Here is an 18105-nt window from a genome sequence, read left to right on the forward strand (position 1 = left end):
ATTTATGAAATATGCATTGTTGTATAAAGATTACAAGTGTTCATTTTTACTGAGAGCTGTTAGGAAAAGAGATGTATGTGTCAAGTCAAACATGCATGTAATATTCAGGATCATAAACTTCCAGAAGATATACATGCAATACTACAGACCTGCTATCATGATTGTCTTTGCGTTTCCACCTAGGCTGTCCTTGAGGAGCCACGTCAGTACAGAGTCCCTGTAGGGGATAAAAGCCATCTTCTTCCCAGCCTTGCCCAGGGAGGAGCCCAGGTCATCCCCGATGCTGCCGAAACTCTCCGTACTGGCCGACAGGAGGGAGTTCTCAGCTGGAAATACACAAGTACATCAGTCATTACAGGATATAACAGTTTGTTTTGAAGAAGAATTACAGTGCAAAGGTATGAATCCAAGCCCTCAATTCAAAAGATGCTGAGCTAAAAGAAATTCAAATCATTTCATAGCATGAAATATGATATGAATGATCATGCTGGTATACAAATTCGCCAAATGCTGCCCATCACCTGATTAGCACAAAGCAAATCAATGAGCATAACTACAATACTATTCATATCTTTCACTGACAGAGCAGTTTAAATGGCTTGCAAGCACGTCGCAGCATTGCTTGGAATGTAGCTGCAATGTAGGTTGATGCCAGCTGCCAATTCCAAGAGCATCATTATGACATTTCTAAAGATGTTTTACTTCTTTCCCAGTGTGGCTTATCACCTGTATGTGTTTGTGCCATGTCTGAAGAGATGCTGATCAGTGACAGACAGTGCAGACTGGGTATTACCAGTATTAGCTTGCAGGCGGAGGAAGTCTTGTTTTTAACAAAAAGGCAAAGATGCAGAGCAGCAGCAGCAAAGAGCGCGAGAATTAAGTGAAGAGGTCTCACATGTCCAGGGCGAACTTGTGGCGCCCTTCTCCTGTTGGTAGGCTGTCCGGGGGTTAGTTGAGTGGCAAGGAGGAAGACAATAACAAACACAAGGATGGGTCGGTTACTCCAGGTGAAGGTAAGAGTAAGGGTGGAGAAAAAGTTAATGATCGTTAAGATATGTGTGCAAGTTACGGACAATGTCAGAACTGAACATTTCGTTATACATACTTATGCCATAGATGTGTTTTGAGTTATCTAAAGAGGCTGTGTTATGAAAAAAAACTAGGTCAGGTTTCTAAATTCAGAGTTTTCCGTTTCGAGGTGAGTCAATAATTAAGGGGAAAATAGCAGAAGAAAATTGAGAAATAATGGAAAGACAGCAGAGTGTTTACCTTGGTCTGTGTAAGAACTTACCCAGTGCAGAAATGACTGTTCCTAGAGTTACCAGAGATCTGTTGATATTTGCACCTTCTTTTAACCTGTCTTTGTGGTAGTTTGGGTCAGCCCTTTCACTGCAGATAGAACATAACACAGTTGATTCACAAGGTTACAAAGAATTTATTCAATTTGAGTACGAAACATATCTACACAAAACTGACTGTTATTAGTATTGGTTAGTCAATAAACTCTTACAAATAGACACAGTTTACCCCTTTTTTTTACACATTATAAATCATCTCTGAAGTCAACAAAGGAAAAAAACTTACTTACCTTCCAGCTAAATCTACAAGGTGAATTTTGCTAACTATCTCACGTGGAAGATTGTCTTCTAATTTGGCCTGCAACAGAGAGCAATCAGAATGGTTTTAGTCTGGTTCATTCATTCCACAATAAAGGAAGATGATTATGGCAATATACATATCAAGCAACCAACAATACAAAATATCAAGTTGTGAGGGACAAGACACAATACTCACCTGAGAGAAGTAAATGGTGAATATTGCATGTGATCTGCTGCTGAGGTCATGGATGTAGGTGGCAGCAGTTGTTCTGCAAACAAGACACAATCATCATATATAAGTTAAATAGGTCTTACCATATCCTAGTCTGAAAAAAAATCAAGAAGTCCTGATCAGCATGAAAGTAGTTTGACTTACCTATTTTCATTGCCCCTTTGAATGAGCCTTTCTAATGAGGTGTAGTCTGATACTAAATGTCTTGATAAATCTGAAGAAAAAACAATGAAAGTTTAGAATGATAATGATTTTTAAACTCTTCACTTATAATGGATATGAAATGAAGCCACTAAGATCCTTTACATATTCAAATTTCATCAATACAACATACCCTTAGGTGAAGATTTTCAATAAATTATACAACTCGGAAGAGGTGTAATTCAAAAAGCTTGCAGATATTACTTGAGATGTCTGTTCTTACCTTGTACATAAGGCCCCTTCTCCGGGTGTTCCCGCACCTTGAGACTGTAGGTGTTTGCCTTGGCACCAGGATGGCACAACAGGTCCCTGACTCTTTCATTGTAGATTTCCAGATAGCTGTAGGTAGCAAGGTGTTATGATGTTAACTAAAGTACTACTGAAACAAATTTCTTTCATTTTCTTGTCAAAAGTATGGAAATCCTTCCAGTTAGGGGAGTTACAAGGAAGATAAGGAGAAAATTGCGGTTACCTGACTTCTGTCTTGAAGGTAACACGCTCTCCTACATGATCGTCTATTCTGGAGAACAAACCCTGTTTGTGATAAAACATAAAAAAAGAAACATGAGCACTCAGGTGCCTGGAAGGGACATGTAGTATACATTTAACATTCTAATAACAAAAGTACAGATGTAACACATTGTTTGTTGTACTTTTTACATTATTATTACTTAGGCCACACCAATTTATTTCCTTGGTTAACGGATTCGCCGCTTCGTTTTTTTGCCAAAATGAAATAAAAATAAAAACAGAACAAAAATCCATACTCTCGGGTCCTGAATTGGGGGCCCCAAAATCCACCCGGTACGTTGTAATTTTTCAAAATTTGGGCATAGTTAACAGCATTAAAAATACATTGCTTTAAGGCAGAAACATTTTTCTGAGTGCAATAATTTTGTTTGGAAAGCTAGGTTGCCTCTTCAAAAGTTCGTCAAATTCTTTTGATATAGAACTCGCCCCCCACCCCCTTTGCACATGTCATGTCACCATTCATGGGACAAAACTTCACTGACGACAAACGTACGGCAGATTTACTGAGTCATCGTGCCTGTAACAACATATCATCTCCCTTTTAGATATATATTATATTTTGAAACACCTATTGTGTCGGAAACGTGCTAGTAAAGGGCGTTAAAAGTGATCGGCCCAACGTATAAACTCGGCCTGGGCGGCACATGCACACACACCTTCAAAACGATCTATTTTCCAGGGAATATGTAAAAATAACACGACATAACAATGTATTCTGGCATCACAAACTGTATTACTCTCAAAAAGTACAAAATACCTACCACAAACATGGGAATTTGGCAAAGTAAAAAGTCCTCCATGCACATGCACGTATGTCCATTCACTAAAGCAACTTTTTCTCACGGTCGGAAGAGTCCACTTCGAGTAGGGGGAAACAGGTCCTTTTAATTATAGAAGTTACTCTGTGAAAAATACTACATGTGCTTGTGGCATTCTAACAATGTTACATCTTATTTAGATACCTATAAACAGGAGTACAATTGCAAATAATGCATTAATTATTATATCTAAATTTTTGAATAAAATGGTTCCCCCTACAATAAAAAATACCCCATACATCAAGGACTTTATAGTGAAACCCTAGACCATTGAATTTGTGGCAACTTGAAGAGTGTGTCAATGTGGCTATTTGTTTGAATTTTGGCTATGTATAATGTAGCTGTAGCATACCTAAAGTGTATAATGGGAAATATAAAATGGATACTACCGGTAGTATTTGGGGAATTGGGGAAAGATAAAAAAAAAAGAAATAAAAATATCTGTTTAAGTAGTTAATTCTTTTGACAATAACTTTTAAACATTCCTGGAAATTTGTCTAAAACATATATTTAGGATATTGTAAATTCCAAGCTCTAAATAACTTCCATATCAGCCAGACACAATAGAATGCCCAGCCCAGTGGTAAGCTGTGTTCCCTCAACTCTAAGAAAACAATGGGATCTGAACAGAGCTCCCTGATTTAAACCACTCTTTGGAACTTTGAAAGATGAATAAAAGTGAAACCAGTTGGATCAGAGTCTTGTCAACTGACAGTTTGTTGTTCATACAGTAAAGATGTGTATCTTGCAAAATAATACGAATAATTGTAAAGGGATGTAAAAGAAGTTGCTCATGTAGTAATGGTCCTTTCAGTTCAATAAGTGTCCAATATAATGTCTTATATCATTTTGTAACTTAACTTAATGGATTGCTTACTACATGGCTGTATGGCAGGTAGTCTCAAATTTTTATTTTTATTTTTTTTTCGCCCGCCCGCTCCATTTTTTTTCTTGAAAAATCCGTTAACCAAGAAATTAAATTGGTGTGGCCTTACAAAATTTATTTCTACAAGCTATGCTGTTACGGTAGTTATTTTCAAGCTACATGATTTGTATCTTTCATGCATACAGTCTACAGCATACAGAACATTATCATGACTTTCTAGGTGGAAAAGAGCCAAGATGACTCAGCATGTTACCAGACAAATGCACGGGCTAGACTTTCAGTCCAAGTTATGACATTCCTGACACAGGGATGTTACCACATGACATCTACAGAAAAGAATGGTGACGCTAACCTCTTACATGACATGACAGGGAGATTTAACCCTAACCCCAGGATACAAGGCACAACATAAAAACTAACAATGCCACGGAAGAGACTGTGCCTGCTTGCATTTCCGTTCAATAAGATCATTTGTCAGCAAGATCCTGATCAGTCTTTTCCTTTGAACAACGTGTCCAGAGAAAGATGTCATTTCCTTTTAGGTGTATATGTAGGTGGAGAAGGCTGCTGTTTGACAAGCCGTGTAGCTTAAGTTGAAATAAGGGACATATTGTGCTTTTAACAATGGACAAATGGCTGGTGCTTTAAATGTTTATGCTATGTAGCCCCTCTCGTGTGTGCGAGGTACTTTGTGAGAATCCTGTCACACTTGAAAAGACTACCTGTACCCATCTTCAATCTACAACATGTATAATCATGCAGAAGTTCAAACATTTAGACCTAACTGTGATACATTAACTATGTACAAGCATTTGGCCCCAGTGCTAGAACTTTAACAGACAAGCATAGACCCCAAACCTGGATAGAGCATTCTAAACACTTTAGAAAATGCTGACAACTGAAAGACAGATGATGTTTCAATACATGTAGTAATCAGATTAATCTCAAGGGCAAAACAAATCTTACAACATCCTGTCTTTCTGTGGTATCCAATGCCCTGAAGACAAAATGAACTTCCCGTTTTAGATCAAAGGTCATTCTGCAGAGTCAGTGTCCCCTGAACGAAGAACTTGTCTTGGGTCAATGTGACAAAGTAAGGAAGCTGACATGAGTATCTCCACCGTGAGGCAGGTGTTAGCAATGATGTGTGCCCTGCATTCCTCATCACCAAGGAGAGCTGGACAACCCTTTGTAAATTCTAATTCTGACTGTTCTACAAATCCTCTAGCCTGGAACAAGACCAAGAATCCTTCTGGCTCATGTGCCATTTCCCACGAAGGTCAACAAAGATCCCCAATAGCTCTGGGTTAGTTTTGACGTCATGTACTTTAAGCTCTTCTTTACTCAGACTTTGCAAAATACACTTTCTTCTGTCAGACTGCCAACCAAAAGCAAAGTTTGAGGAAGTCCAGCTCTTTAGCTATGGTCAGGCTGCCCTCAAAAGGTTATACAAACAAGAGATCGATGTTTGAACAACTCTAAGTGTTTTATATCTATTATACCTGACATTAAACATAATCATCCGTAGGAGAGTTTGATGGAAACAATCTCTGTTACTGTTTTCGCAGCGGTTGACGTAAGTTGTGCTAGAAACCGATTCAGAAGAGTGTCTGAGAAAAATACAAGGGCTGGGTTCAGACGGGGCCATGTACACGGAGCCCTTTAAACATGCAAGATGAGCCTCCAAAATAGCCCCCGCATGTTTATCTCTGCCATTGACTTGTTTGCACTACAAAAAAGTGAAAGGTCTGGTTACTCAGCCACCAACACATTCATTCAGGCGTGAAAAGGATTTCCCTTTTTGCAGAAATGCTTTGCCAACATGGCGACACAGAAATCTTGCTACACTTGCCTTTCACCCTGTGCACCGATGGTAGAAACTTTTCACCTCCCCACAATGGCCCACACAAAAACATCAACAGGTTCACAACAGATTGATTTTCAATGGGCTTTTGATAGGTGTAAATGCAATGCTAACTGTGGGCTTTTCTCACAGAGATTGTGTAATGCAGCGAGCACTTACCTCGCTTATCCTTGGTATAAGACCGAGTCTGTCCTGTAAAACCACATTTAAACAACAGGATTCAATTATACAAGAAATCAGACCTGAAACCTACTGTAATAAAATACCATAAAAATTCATTCAGACCAGCATGTTTATAGTTTACCACATAGGTCTTAAGTAGAATTACAAATGAATTTCATATTATAACCACTTGATTATGAAATGCACTTTTATGAAATGCACTTCTTCTTTACCATGAAATTAGAAGTTATAGAAGGCAACGAGCCCTCAAATGAAGCTAACAAACAGATATATGTATAAGTCATTTGATACTTTCAAGGTCCAGATACTTACGGTGTCTCCCATCATGGTGTAAGTTTTGCCTGTTCCTGTTTGGCCATATGCAAACACACATGCATTGTAGCCTTCAAATGCTGATGCCAGTACATCTGTGCCCAGGTCTTGGAAGATCTGCAACAAACAAACAAAACAACATGCTCAAATCACAGCTTCAACACTTTCTGAATCAGATGATATTTAATTCTAAATTACCATATAGATAATTATTGCAATGCCTTTCAGAATTTTGACAAATATGTGAAAGTGTTGTTGTGTATTGTCTATTTTTTGGAATTAAGTGGTGTTAAAATTTTACGATCTCCTAACAAGTTACGCCAAGGTGTTTTTATTTATCCTGTATGTTGATACCATTCACCAATCAATACATCTTGTACAACATACAATACAGCACTTTCAGTTAGCTGCAACTCTAGACAATAAAAATAACACGGTTCTAAAATAAGATTACACGTGGCCGTGCAAATATGCCTCAATGATATCATTTTCACTCTAATTTGTATTTGTACATACGCTATAACTATATTATATCAAACCTAGAAATTGTTTAAAGTTGTGTGAAAGTATAGAAGGCAATGAATCCTCTTTTAAGTTAGGGTGTATCTTGTTTCAAGCTGCCAAGTAAATGAACAAGTCAGAACCCCCCACCCTCCAACAACAAAAGGTAGAGGAAAAGACAGGTAAGTTAGAGTACATAAATAAGAGAGGCATGGCGGGGAGGGGCATTCGTGACAAATAGCCCGGATCTAGCCTGAATGCTTTCAGACGCAGGCATCTTTGAAGAGACAGTCACGGGATGCTTCACCTGTCAAGTGCAGAGGCTAATTAATGCATGAGGGGACACCGTGTAGCGCTACGTGCCAGACGTGTCTGCTATTGTCCTGCTCTGCTGGCCAAACACATCACTCCTACCACCCTTCTCGCTCAACTCACGGGACAGGTGTTTCACAAACACACACGCTTGACTGATTGGGATATATACCTGTAAAGACTCTGGCACTTGCATTGTTGCTTCCAACAATTAATAAGTCAATTAACACAGGAACTGTTAAATCTTGCAAGACTTTACTTCCGGAAAAGTCAGTTTGAAGAATGAAGACCCGGTTGACTGGATAACTGTATCTGGTTGTGGTGTTAACTGATTTAACTCTATAGGGGGGCAATGCTGTATTCATAGTTGTCTTGTACGGAGTCAGATAATGTTACCTTTAATTAGGAACAAAGACAGCAGACAGAGGTGTGCCCAGACTCCAAGGCCTGGCCTTGAATGTGGTTAAGACCTAAGATATTCAACTCACATCATAAGCACAGAAAATATTGCCTTTCTTTCAATATGGACACATGCCAAGGTAAATGTACTTTAAAGGTGTCTCACGTTGGATTCAAAGCTAACAATACATTCTAGTGGTTGCCTTTTTCCTGCACGTACTTGACCTTGTGTCCATCCAACCATATATGACCTTGGGAAAAAACAACATTCTGAAGTATGGCAGAAAACTCCAGTTGTGCTTTTAACTGTCATAACATCCACATCTCAATCTGTGTGCTATTTCTTATTTATTAGTAAACGTTTAGCTTAAGATGTTACCCATATCTTCTTCAATATAAGTTCTATCAATATCAGAGGATAGTACGCAACTAGCTGTTGGAAAACAGCATTTCTTGTTCAACCTTTTTGTCCTATGAATACAAAGATCTTTGTAACAGAAGACGTCAAGTTCTAGAAGAGTAGTACGTAAAATATGCCTCAACAACTACTGCTCCCAACAGGGAAAATACGTCACAACAAATATGGTGGGTGGGCTTGTCACAAAGGCAAAGGTGAAGGTCTGCTGTTTCTAACAACAGGAATTGTTGCTTTTACAAATACCAAACCACAGGATAACTAAGGGGTAATGCACTCAAGTAAAGCAAGGTGAGTTAACAGGTGGTCGAAAAGAAAAGGCTAACAGGTGGTCTAGAAAGAAATCATGAAGCAAGTACAAAAGGTCAGAGACTGGCTTAATTATAGTTGCATAAGAATGGATGTCTGGTATTTAAACAAAAGGCACGACTATATAAGGTACATCTTTAGAAAAATATTATGATGTATACAGTTAGACCAGGGAATGGTAAAATGTGATACAACAAGAAAGACTACCGACGTATGTAGTTACTATAGGTACAGTGGACTGACCTGCTGGTTTTGTTTAGTTAACAACTGGATAATATTTGGTGGAGTAGCCGTATTTCTGAGAAATACCCTATGAATAGTTTCAACCTGGAAAGACCCTTATGGTCCCCAACATTCAATGCTCTACAAAATTTGATGCTGTAACTTGAAAAAGTAGACAAGGAAAAACATTTGAAAACTATCTTCTATAACAAAAGTATGACAGTAACTCTCAACTATTCATCATTATTTTTTTACAACAAAATCTTTTGCTATTGCCATTCTTCTGCATGACTGGCAATGGTGATAAAGAAACAATCAGGCAAACCACAATGTCAAGTTCAGAAACATTCCATGCTTTAGTTTGTGTAACATTTCCTACATGAGTCTTTCTTTGCACAGCAAACAGCGTTGGGTGTTTACTGAAAATTCCTGCCGACCTCACACAGGCTGGAAAGGTCGGAGTAATGGTCTGGAAAACGGCGCACAATCCCGGGACAACCCCCGGTGGAACCTAACACAATGCATTGTGGGACAGATGGGAAATTTACAGTCAGAGTTGACAGAGTAGCAAGGCTGACTGTGGAGAACATAAATGTGAAAGGTGACCAGGTGGCTAGGAGAGAAAGGCTGGAGATTACATGCCTAGCGGCAGGCAGCTTTGAGAACATGATCTGTTCTAACCCTGACAATTCTCTGGGTGGAAATACTGTGGCTACAGTGGGATCAGACAACATATGGTCTCTCTGCACAAAAATAATCTGCATTTTCCTACAGTGATACATACATGAAATAAGTACTGCAATATATAACATCTAATAAAACGTCAGTCTTTTCAACCTTCAATCTGCTATGGAAGCCACTTGATATCAAATTTGTAAATTGTTTTATGCAGCCCTCATCCAGGCTGGTGACACCTGGTCTGTTAATAGTTACTGTAAGTCAAATCACACAGTAGTAACATTTATTAGCTTATATCAAGTGATAAGCACACAACATTTCACATGTACCCTTATTTAAATACCTTATTGAAATGCCAGGCAAACAAAACACTACTTCCACACTGCCTATGTACTACAAAATACATTGTACCAAATGTTTCACTGCCAACTTCAAATGTGCGAAACCAATATTGCTCCATAGAAAAAACAAAATTGAAGCTGGCCAAACATCAGGGAGTATGTAATCAGTAGAAAGTCAACACCAATTTCAAGCTGAAATTTTATGGTAGCCCAGGACACTATTTTTCCATCAATACTTGGTTGCTAATTTGTTCAAACGTCATGGTTCAGGGAATGTTTGATTTCCTGTTCCCCTCCATCAGCTTGTCTCTCTCCACTATCAATCCCCTGTGACCTGCTGGGGTACCTGCTGTATCCTAGCAAACCTTCCCGCCCCCATCCTGACACCTGCCAGGGGAGGACATGTGCAGATGCTGACAGACAGTCTGATAAGGCAGGACAATAACACACATTCCTCATCTGACACCTGTTCCCCTGAACATCAACAGAAACTCCACCATTTATCACTGGACCATGTCACAGTAAATAGCAACATTGTTTCAATACAAAATGACTTTGTAAAAGATCTAAGTTTACCCAGTTTTTTTAACCAAATGCATGTGATTGACTGTACGAAAGTTATGATCAAGAAAGGTATTACTTTCAATGCTCCAATTGTTAATGACTTTTTCATAGAACCATCAGTAGAATCTGCTCCCAATTTCCCACTTTTGCTTTAAAAAATAAGGCATATTTCCTTGTATATATCAAGTCTTTGATGTTACGAATCTTTATAGCCTTCATTCAAATAATGGAATCTCTTCACTGTACAACTTTTGCTTCAATGGAATATTTTCCATGTGAGTCTGCCTATGTTATATTAGGAATCTTCATTCAAGCAAAGCCTCCATGGTCTAATGATGAGGCCTATATGTACTGTGACAGGTAGGACATGGTGCATGGCACGTATGTTTGAGCTCCCCTGGTCATGCCATCTCTTAGGTAACATACAATCTACCAGACATTCATCCCCTCCCACTGTCTATAGAGGAACTCTAAACTTTCTTCACAGGTTTACCTGGCAAACACAAAGACTTCAAGGAGCTTGTGGGTAGACTCGACAGCTGCAGAATACTTCTTAAGAACTTGTAAGACATTCCAGAGTTAATGCCTTGGCAATACAGTGTTTCCTTGCCTTAACAGAGATGGATAGAAAGTCCTCATGAAAAGAGGCTCAGACTCTTATAGAATCCTGCATGTAAAGTACATACAGACTTACAGCTCAAGTATTTAAACTTTACTGAACTGCATGTCCTTTGTCCAACTAAGAAAACATTTTGTGTTAGATGAATGCCATTATGAACATTTTTGCAAACCTTAATACAATTTTTCGCTGAATTTAATCAGACTGAAGTTACTAGTAATAACGGGTTGTTATTTGAGGCAAATATTCTTCCCGCTATTCATGAATTTTTCTAATTGTATGCTTGAAAATGTGTAATCTAACACAATAAAGCATACATAATAGTAGAAGGACAGCTAGTCCAGTGGAGAGAGATCACCAGTACACAGATGACAATTTGGTATTAAGATACCAACGTTTCAAATCTTCGAGTAAATGTTTGCGTACACGTGTGTGAACACGATTCTGACTTGATCTGGCAGGGGTAACCTGTAAGGCAAACAGGTTGACACAGAGTAAACACTTAAAACAGGTTGGGCACCTATCCACTTAACCTTGGATCTAGGCTGAAGTAGCCAGCAGTCTTTGACTTGCTGTCTACAAGTCTTGTAAGTTATAGACTGCTTGGCTGCTTCAACCTAGACCCAGTTCCACATTTCATTCCATCTTGGAGCCTTTTAGGCTTGTACCATACAATGTCCCTCATATTCAACCATGGTCGATACTTTGACCCTTTTATTGGGACTACATACAAGTATCAGGTTTGCTTCTACTTAGTTCTTGGGAAACCCATCTTAGTAATGGGTTACAGGAGCTAGGACCCAGTTTCTCCCACCTACCCCTAGAACATTCTCAACATTTCTCAAAAGACCACTGCCAAATCTTCAGATAACATTCTTGCATGCAGAGAATGCCATTTTAGCGACTTTTCTCACAAAACTCATCTATAATAGGTTCTACATAATAAGGACCTTAGATCTACTGTTTACACCCTTTGCAACCAACCAAGACCCCTTCTAAGCTAGACTGTAGCCAGCAACTCTAATATGATCCGCCACGAGCTTCCGACACCCGAGTCCCCTACACAATCTTTGCTCTATTTCTCCCATCTACAGGTTCCATGCTACTTCTTCCATGACGACCCCATTTTTTTTGTCTCCAGAGCTGACTGAACTAAGATAAACTTCTAAGGAATTCCTGACGTCCACAGTTGAAGAGGGCATGCGGGAATGCAGCATTTCATGCAACAGATCATCCTAAGGGCTGTCAAAAATTTACAAGTTACTGTATCTCACGGATTCTATTACGCAAAGTAGTTATATCAGTTAGTTAGAATCCTTTTTTCTCAAAGATTATCTGATGTGCATCATGTTGTTTTCCTCTTGTCCCTCATCGAATTTCGAGGATGCTTATCTTACAAAGCACCTGCTGAAAAGACTCCACTTAAATCACCAGTGTCATCTCTGTCAGATTCTTTCAGTTGCACAGAAGCAAGGCATGGGGAAGGTGTATCCTGGTAGTGCCCATTGTTATTCTAAGAATTCCTCGCTTCTGAAGTACCCTAACCATCTTAACGTAAACAAATGGTGACTTGGTCAATACTGTGGTACAGCATTGGATGGAGGTTCGGCAGGTGTAGCAGGATGGAAGCTACCCCTGGTCAAAATATACCCAGCCTGGGTACATTCTGGCCAAGGGTGCAGTCCAGCCTGCTACACTGGTATCAAGCTTTATCTGTGGGAAATTAGAATCCTCAGCTCTTCCTAAGGATCTCAAACTGGTCTTTATTGGAGAAACTAGCTACGACTTTTAAAAGTTAAGACAGACAAGTATTACGGAAGGTCTTTTAGAAATATGCTGCTTGTATCCTTGAGTTGACAGCAATGCAAGAAGGTTGCATGCAGACAGAGCCAAGTTGGCCGTGTCCCTAAGCCATTGTGACTGGCAAGTAACACCTCAAGTTGTTGCTCTGCTCCTGACCTGCTTATTTTGCTTGTCATGCATCATTCTGTAGGGGACAAGAGAAGACACCAAGGCTGCTCACTTGAAATTCAATCTGCCTGAACATCTCACATACCTTGTTATCCTGTGTCTGTGTTTGACTTTTAAAGCCAGTCAAAGACAGGTGCAGGACATTGAGTTCAGTATTTCAGACCACTGTTTGCTATTTTTCCTATAAACATAGCTGTTTTTTCTGATGTCCAATACTTGCAAAAGCTAGTTCTGTTTGGTATGTACAATTTCCAAACAGCTAATAAATTTTGACTCCCTTGGGGGTAAGGTAATAAATCTATAAGGTATGCACACGTGACAGTTACCTAATTCTTCAGATCCTAGCTTAATCATCCGTACACCTCTTTCATCTTTTATTCTATTTACAGATGAAGAAACTTGTGACACTGTGAAAGAGTTCAATGTTTTCCATGGCATAATTCAAAGTCAGTTGATATGGCTACCAGCCAAGACATACCATAATTTACCTTGGGTTGACAGTTCTGAGTTGAAGTACAAATAAGAAGTACAGTATAATGTATACCTGCAGTGCTTAGACGTGAGAAAGTTCAAGTTGTGTTTTCAAGTGTCTACACTTACAACCTTAAGATAAACGTGTACCAAGATAAAGAAATATGCTTGACCAAAACATCCTAAGCCCTTCTCTTAACATGCAAAATCCATTATGGGGTAACAACATACATATACTGGTCCTTAGTAAAACTTGAGTTAAAACCATGTACAAGAAGTACATGTGTGTGACTCAGGTTCAGAGTGGGTTTCAGTCCCTTGCTGCTAGGGACTACGTCAGTTCCTCACCACATGGTAGATACTGACAACTTCTGATTTAGTTGCTAAGTTTACAAACAAATAACTGAATACTATCAACACACATTTCTACAGTCCTGTACCCTTCTGAATAAAGCTCAAAGCGATTCTCTCTTTGTGAACTTTGTCAAAGATGTAATGCTGTAGGTAGTTGGTGGTACTAGTTGTCAAGGGCTAGTTGTGGATGTGTGAAACCTAAGGCTTGTTATCCAGCTTGCCTTTCAAGAACTTTGGTGGTGGCACCAGTAGACAAATAACGCACCAAATGGCAAGATGCTGTTAACATGCTATCGCACCTTAATCAAATCTGCTGGGCAAACTTTGGGACCATGTCAGTCCACGTGAGAACCTCTCTCTATTTACTGTGGACTATTGGGTTTCCCGCCTTTTCTACAGAGTAGGTGCAGCTCACTTTGTCTGACGTAAGGTTTTTACTACGTGCCAAAACGTCTCTGTTCTCACAACCTGACCTTAACTGCTCTTATGTTTCATCCTGTTAGAATCAAGTACATTGTTGTAGTCCTTGGCAAAGACTTCTGCTAAATCCTTTACATCCTGAACCAATCATAAGACAACAACAGTGATGGTATAGACACCTGTGGAGTCTTATCATGCTGACTGTACATCTAAGTGTTCAGCCTTTCATTTTTTTCTTGTCCGAGCAGGAACATACATCAGGCTAATTGTGACTGTGTATTTGATGCATGTTTGTATGCCCTTTATACAAGTGACAAGAAAAGGAACAATTGAAATGGCTGATTCAACTTTCAACACAAGAAACCCAACTCCATTATAATCCCCCAAGGCCACAATGGAGTTTATAGAGGCCTGAATCTGTGTGAAGGATTTCCTTGATACATAACTCTTTTCCTGCACACCTGGAGCTGAGGATTCTGTTGTTTCCAGATTATGACTTAACTCCTTATCTGTCATATACTGACAGCTAGTAAGAACCTTAGGACACCTCAATGCAGGGAGCACAAAGGATTAAAGCAGGTGATGACAGAAGCCTAATAAAAACCCTCAGAACAAAGGTGAAGTGAATAAGAGTCTCCTGCAAGGGTCTCTGGTTACACGTCTTGTGAATTCCAAGGATACAGGTCCTAATGACCTCTTCTTGTACCTGTAGCTCTGGGAGCGTGCGGAGACTAGGGTTACCTGCCAGGTATGCACGCTACACCAGGTAGTCAGCAAGTCTGCCGGGGTATCGCTTACTTAATGCTTTCATCTTCACAAAGTCTTGTAAGATTTCATGTACCTTCAAGTATGTGCCCTCCATTCTTGACTATTTTCGTAAGCAGTTTCCAAAGCTTCCCTTGTCCTTGCAATTGATTGGATTACAACATACAGGACAAACTTTCGCCTTCTTTACAAAACTTAAGTACAATGTATATCATTATTAAAAAGTACTGGCTGAGTTGTTTAATCAAGTCTTCAAAACAACTCGGTAATTGGTAACACTAGTACACTACAATATAAGTAGAGATAGCGACATTGAAGAAGCGATGGTCCTTGTTTTTATATCAGATGTTTTATCTCCAGGTACTAAACTTGTTGTTTCAACCTCCAAAAACTTTTCAGCAAATTCATGAGACAGTAGATATGTACGTAAGATGGTCTCCAAATGCAGATCTGCCATACTGTGTTGTGCATATGCGAACATACAGAAGTACCCCCTCCTCTTTCTGACTGGCCAAAACAAGTAAAATACACCCTCATCAGCTCCTCCAGGCTAGGATGAAGCCAGGTAGCAGCAATTACCCCAGGTAACACAAGGAGCGGTGCTGCGATCACTTACAGGGTCTCCATGTAGTGTTTATCTAGGCCTTTATGCCGCTGCCAATCACTGCCATTAGTGGAGATCCCACTGCTGGGGTGAGTAAACACTGAAACCTGAGGTCCGCTCCACCGCCCTGTTACCTACAGCTAGAGCATCAGCAGGTGTGACAACCACTTATCTCTGCAGTTTGGTCTACCTGGGCTTCAAAGCCTGTCCTTGGACAGGAGATTAGAACTACCCAAAACAGGCCCCCTGCACTGTCGCAATCCACAGACGCTTGCCATCCCCAGTACAATGAATAAAGCGTAATACACACCTGGACCAATGTACATGAGTTATAGCAGGTGGGTACAACTGTCATGGGTCAGGATATTAATGTAGAAACTAATATCCTCCCAAATGCAGACTACTTTGTTCACTTGAGAAGAACAACCAGGTTGTGTTACATCTTAATATAGAGGAGGTCATGAGAAATGAGCTCACTTCAGTATGACCTTTCAAGTGACATGATCCTAAAAGAAAATTTACACATGTTCATTTTGTTCTCTCTTTATGTGAACGCATATACAAATGGTGTAAACTGGTGAAAACTGAACATATTATAAAACTACAATAGTCAATTGTATAACAATTACCTGTTCTTAGCCTTCTTCTATACACCTGGTATAAGAGACTAAATGCTTGCCATATCTTCTGCAACAAAGTGTGTTATAGCTTATCTGTACTATTCAAAAACCATTCAACAGACTTTTATAGTACATGTATCATCTACTCCATACAACAAGAAAATTGGTGAGAGATTGTGACTACTGCACAGCTGTGTAGAAAAGGGACCACAGTAAGAGAGGTCAGCCAGATAAGGCAAAAGGTGGGGTCAGGCAATTGTCACCATGTTTAAAACTCCCTTTATTCCTTTGACTGAAGCTGACCTGGGTGAAAAGTTACTCCAGGATAAATAGTAATCTGTTCCTTGTAGGTGGAGTACAATTCTACTTTCTCTTACCCAGGGACTGATGGCCAAGGATGAAACAAAGATCATCATTACAAAAAGTACAGATCATCAATGAAGATGCAACAGGTGGTTGTCTACTAACATGCAGGTGCATTTGTTTGGTAAATTGGTACAGCTGTCTTGATTGGGTTGAATTTTGTGACATCAATCTTGATAGAGCTGATGATTAGCTTGAAATCCTGCAATCATAATATTAAAAGAATACAACCCTGTAATCGATACAGTTAGATCTATTTACTGGTTTTATTCCACAAGTGTTGATGGTTTGGCTTTGATAAAAACTATAACCTTGAGATTTTATTCTTACACATACATGTAGCAACTTTAACCTTTAGCAAGTGTTTGTAAGATTTGGAGTTGGATAGAAAGAATGTGTCTCGGCAGTGTCAGCTTGGTCAGCACTAAGTGGAGCAAATTTACAGAAGGGTTAGAGCTGACACCAACACTGCCAAACACACTTTACACCCCAGCATGCTAACCCGTGTAACGCAAACCCAACCCAAAACAGCCCTCATTTACCTCCCTGTCACGGCCTCTTTGATCTCCACATGCTCTGTGTTGAATCAATTTTCATCAGATGATCAACATTCAGCAGCCAATAAAGCAATAGACTCACTTACACATGTGCAACATCCATTAGTCTTACTTTCATTAAACTGGGTTTTAAAAAATAGTCTGAAACATCTTTGAACTGAAATAAATAGTTCTTGATTTATACAAAGTTGATGATGCTTGAAATTTTATAGTGATTATAGATATACTTTCTTTTCTATGATACATAAAGAACTGGAGTACATTTTGTTCCAAAAGTAATTATTGTTACTTAATGTTAGAGGCATCACAAAAAAATAAAGTGTAACAGTTTAAGATTAGAAAACAAGAAAATATAAATACAGAAAGTAGTCTATTAAGAACGATTCAAGGAAACTTTTACAAAGTATCAAATATTTAATTTGTTGAAACAATATTGATTTGCCACTGATGGCAGCAGTGATATGAGGAAAATGGGGACAGGACTGTTTGCCTGTGTGCTGAAGCATGCAAGGGACAAGTGGGATAAAAGCAGGAGAGTGGACAGAAGAGTGCTGAAGGGTCATCAACCTCCACTGACCATTGGACAGACATAAATGGTCATGAGTGGACAACGGAAGCGGGCTTTTAGCTAGGGGGTGTCCAGGGTGTCTTTTTGGACGCCCTGTACTGAAAATACTAAGAAATTGGACGCCCTACTTTTTGGTAGGACACCCTAAAGACGCCCTGTTTTTTTCCACTCCCAACCCCTGCCATGCACATATGCCTCTCTTCAGCCTTACTATAAATACAAAAATGATGGTTTACTGAAGGACAAAAACTCGAATTCCTCAAAATTTGTAACTCAAAATGCAAAAAAGTAGTGTTTGAGAGCATTTTGACTTTCAAAAAAGGCCCCCTAAAAAGCTTGTGCACCGTGCATCTTTGCTGAGCATAGCATACAATGCAAAAAAAATGGACGCCCAACAAAAAAATCCTAGCTAAAAGCCTTAACGGAA

The 18105-nt window shown here is 39.4% G+C and overlaps 1 protein-coding gene across 1 annotated transcript in view; it reads right to left on the reverse strand.

Moving 5' to 3' along the window:
• The window catches only part of LOC109474790 (mucin-12-like), a 93909-nt gene that overhangs the window by 54681 nt on the left and 21123 nt on the right, over positions 1-18105 (reverse strand). The window contains exons 4-13 of the mRNA XM_019775150.1: positions 6626-6742; positions 6290-6322; positions 2504-2565; positions 2255-2370; positions 1975-2044; positions 1795-1867; positions 1589-1656; positions 1292-1389; positions 896-937; positions 150-326 (exon numbers count right to left, since the gene is read on the reverse strand). Coding sequence (XP_019630709.1) covers positions 150-326; positions 896-937; positions 1292-1389; positions 1589-1656; positions 1795-1867; positions 1975-2044; positions 2255-2370; positions 2504-2565; positions 6290-6322; positions 6626-6742 — 856 coding nt within the window. The remainder of the gene's footprint in view (positions 1-149; positions 327-895; positions 938-1291; positions 1390-1588; positions 1657-1794; positions 1868-1974; positions 2045-2254; positions 2371-2503; positions 2566-6289; positions 6323-6625; positions 6743-18105) is intronic.

The sequence above is a fragment of the Branchiostoma belcheri genome, unplaced genomic scaffold (genome assembly GCF_001625305.1).
Source record: "Branchiostoma belcheri isolate BF01 breed outbred unplaced genomic scaffold, Haploidv18h27 scaffold32, whole genome shotgun sequence".
In the NCBI taxonomy this organism is placed as follows: Eukaryota; Metazoa; Chordata; class Leptocardii; order Amphioxiformes; family Branchiostomatidae; genus Branchiostoma; species Branchiostoma belcheri.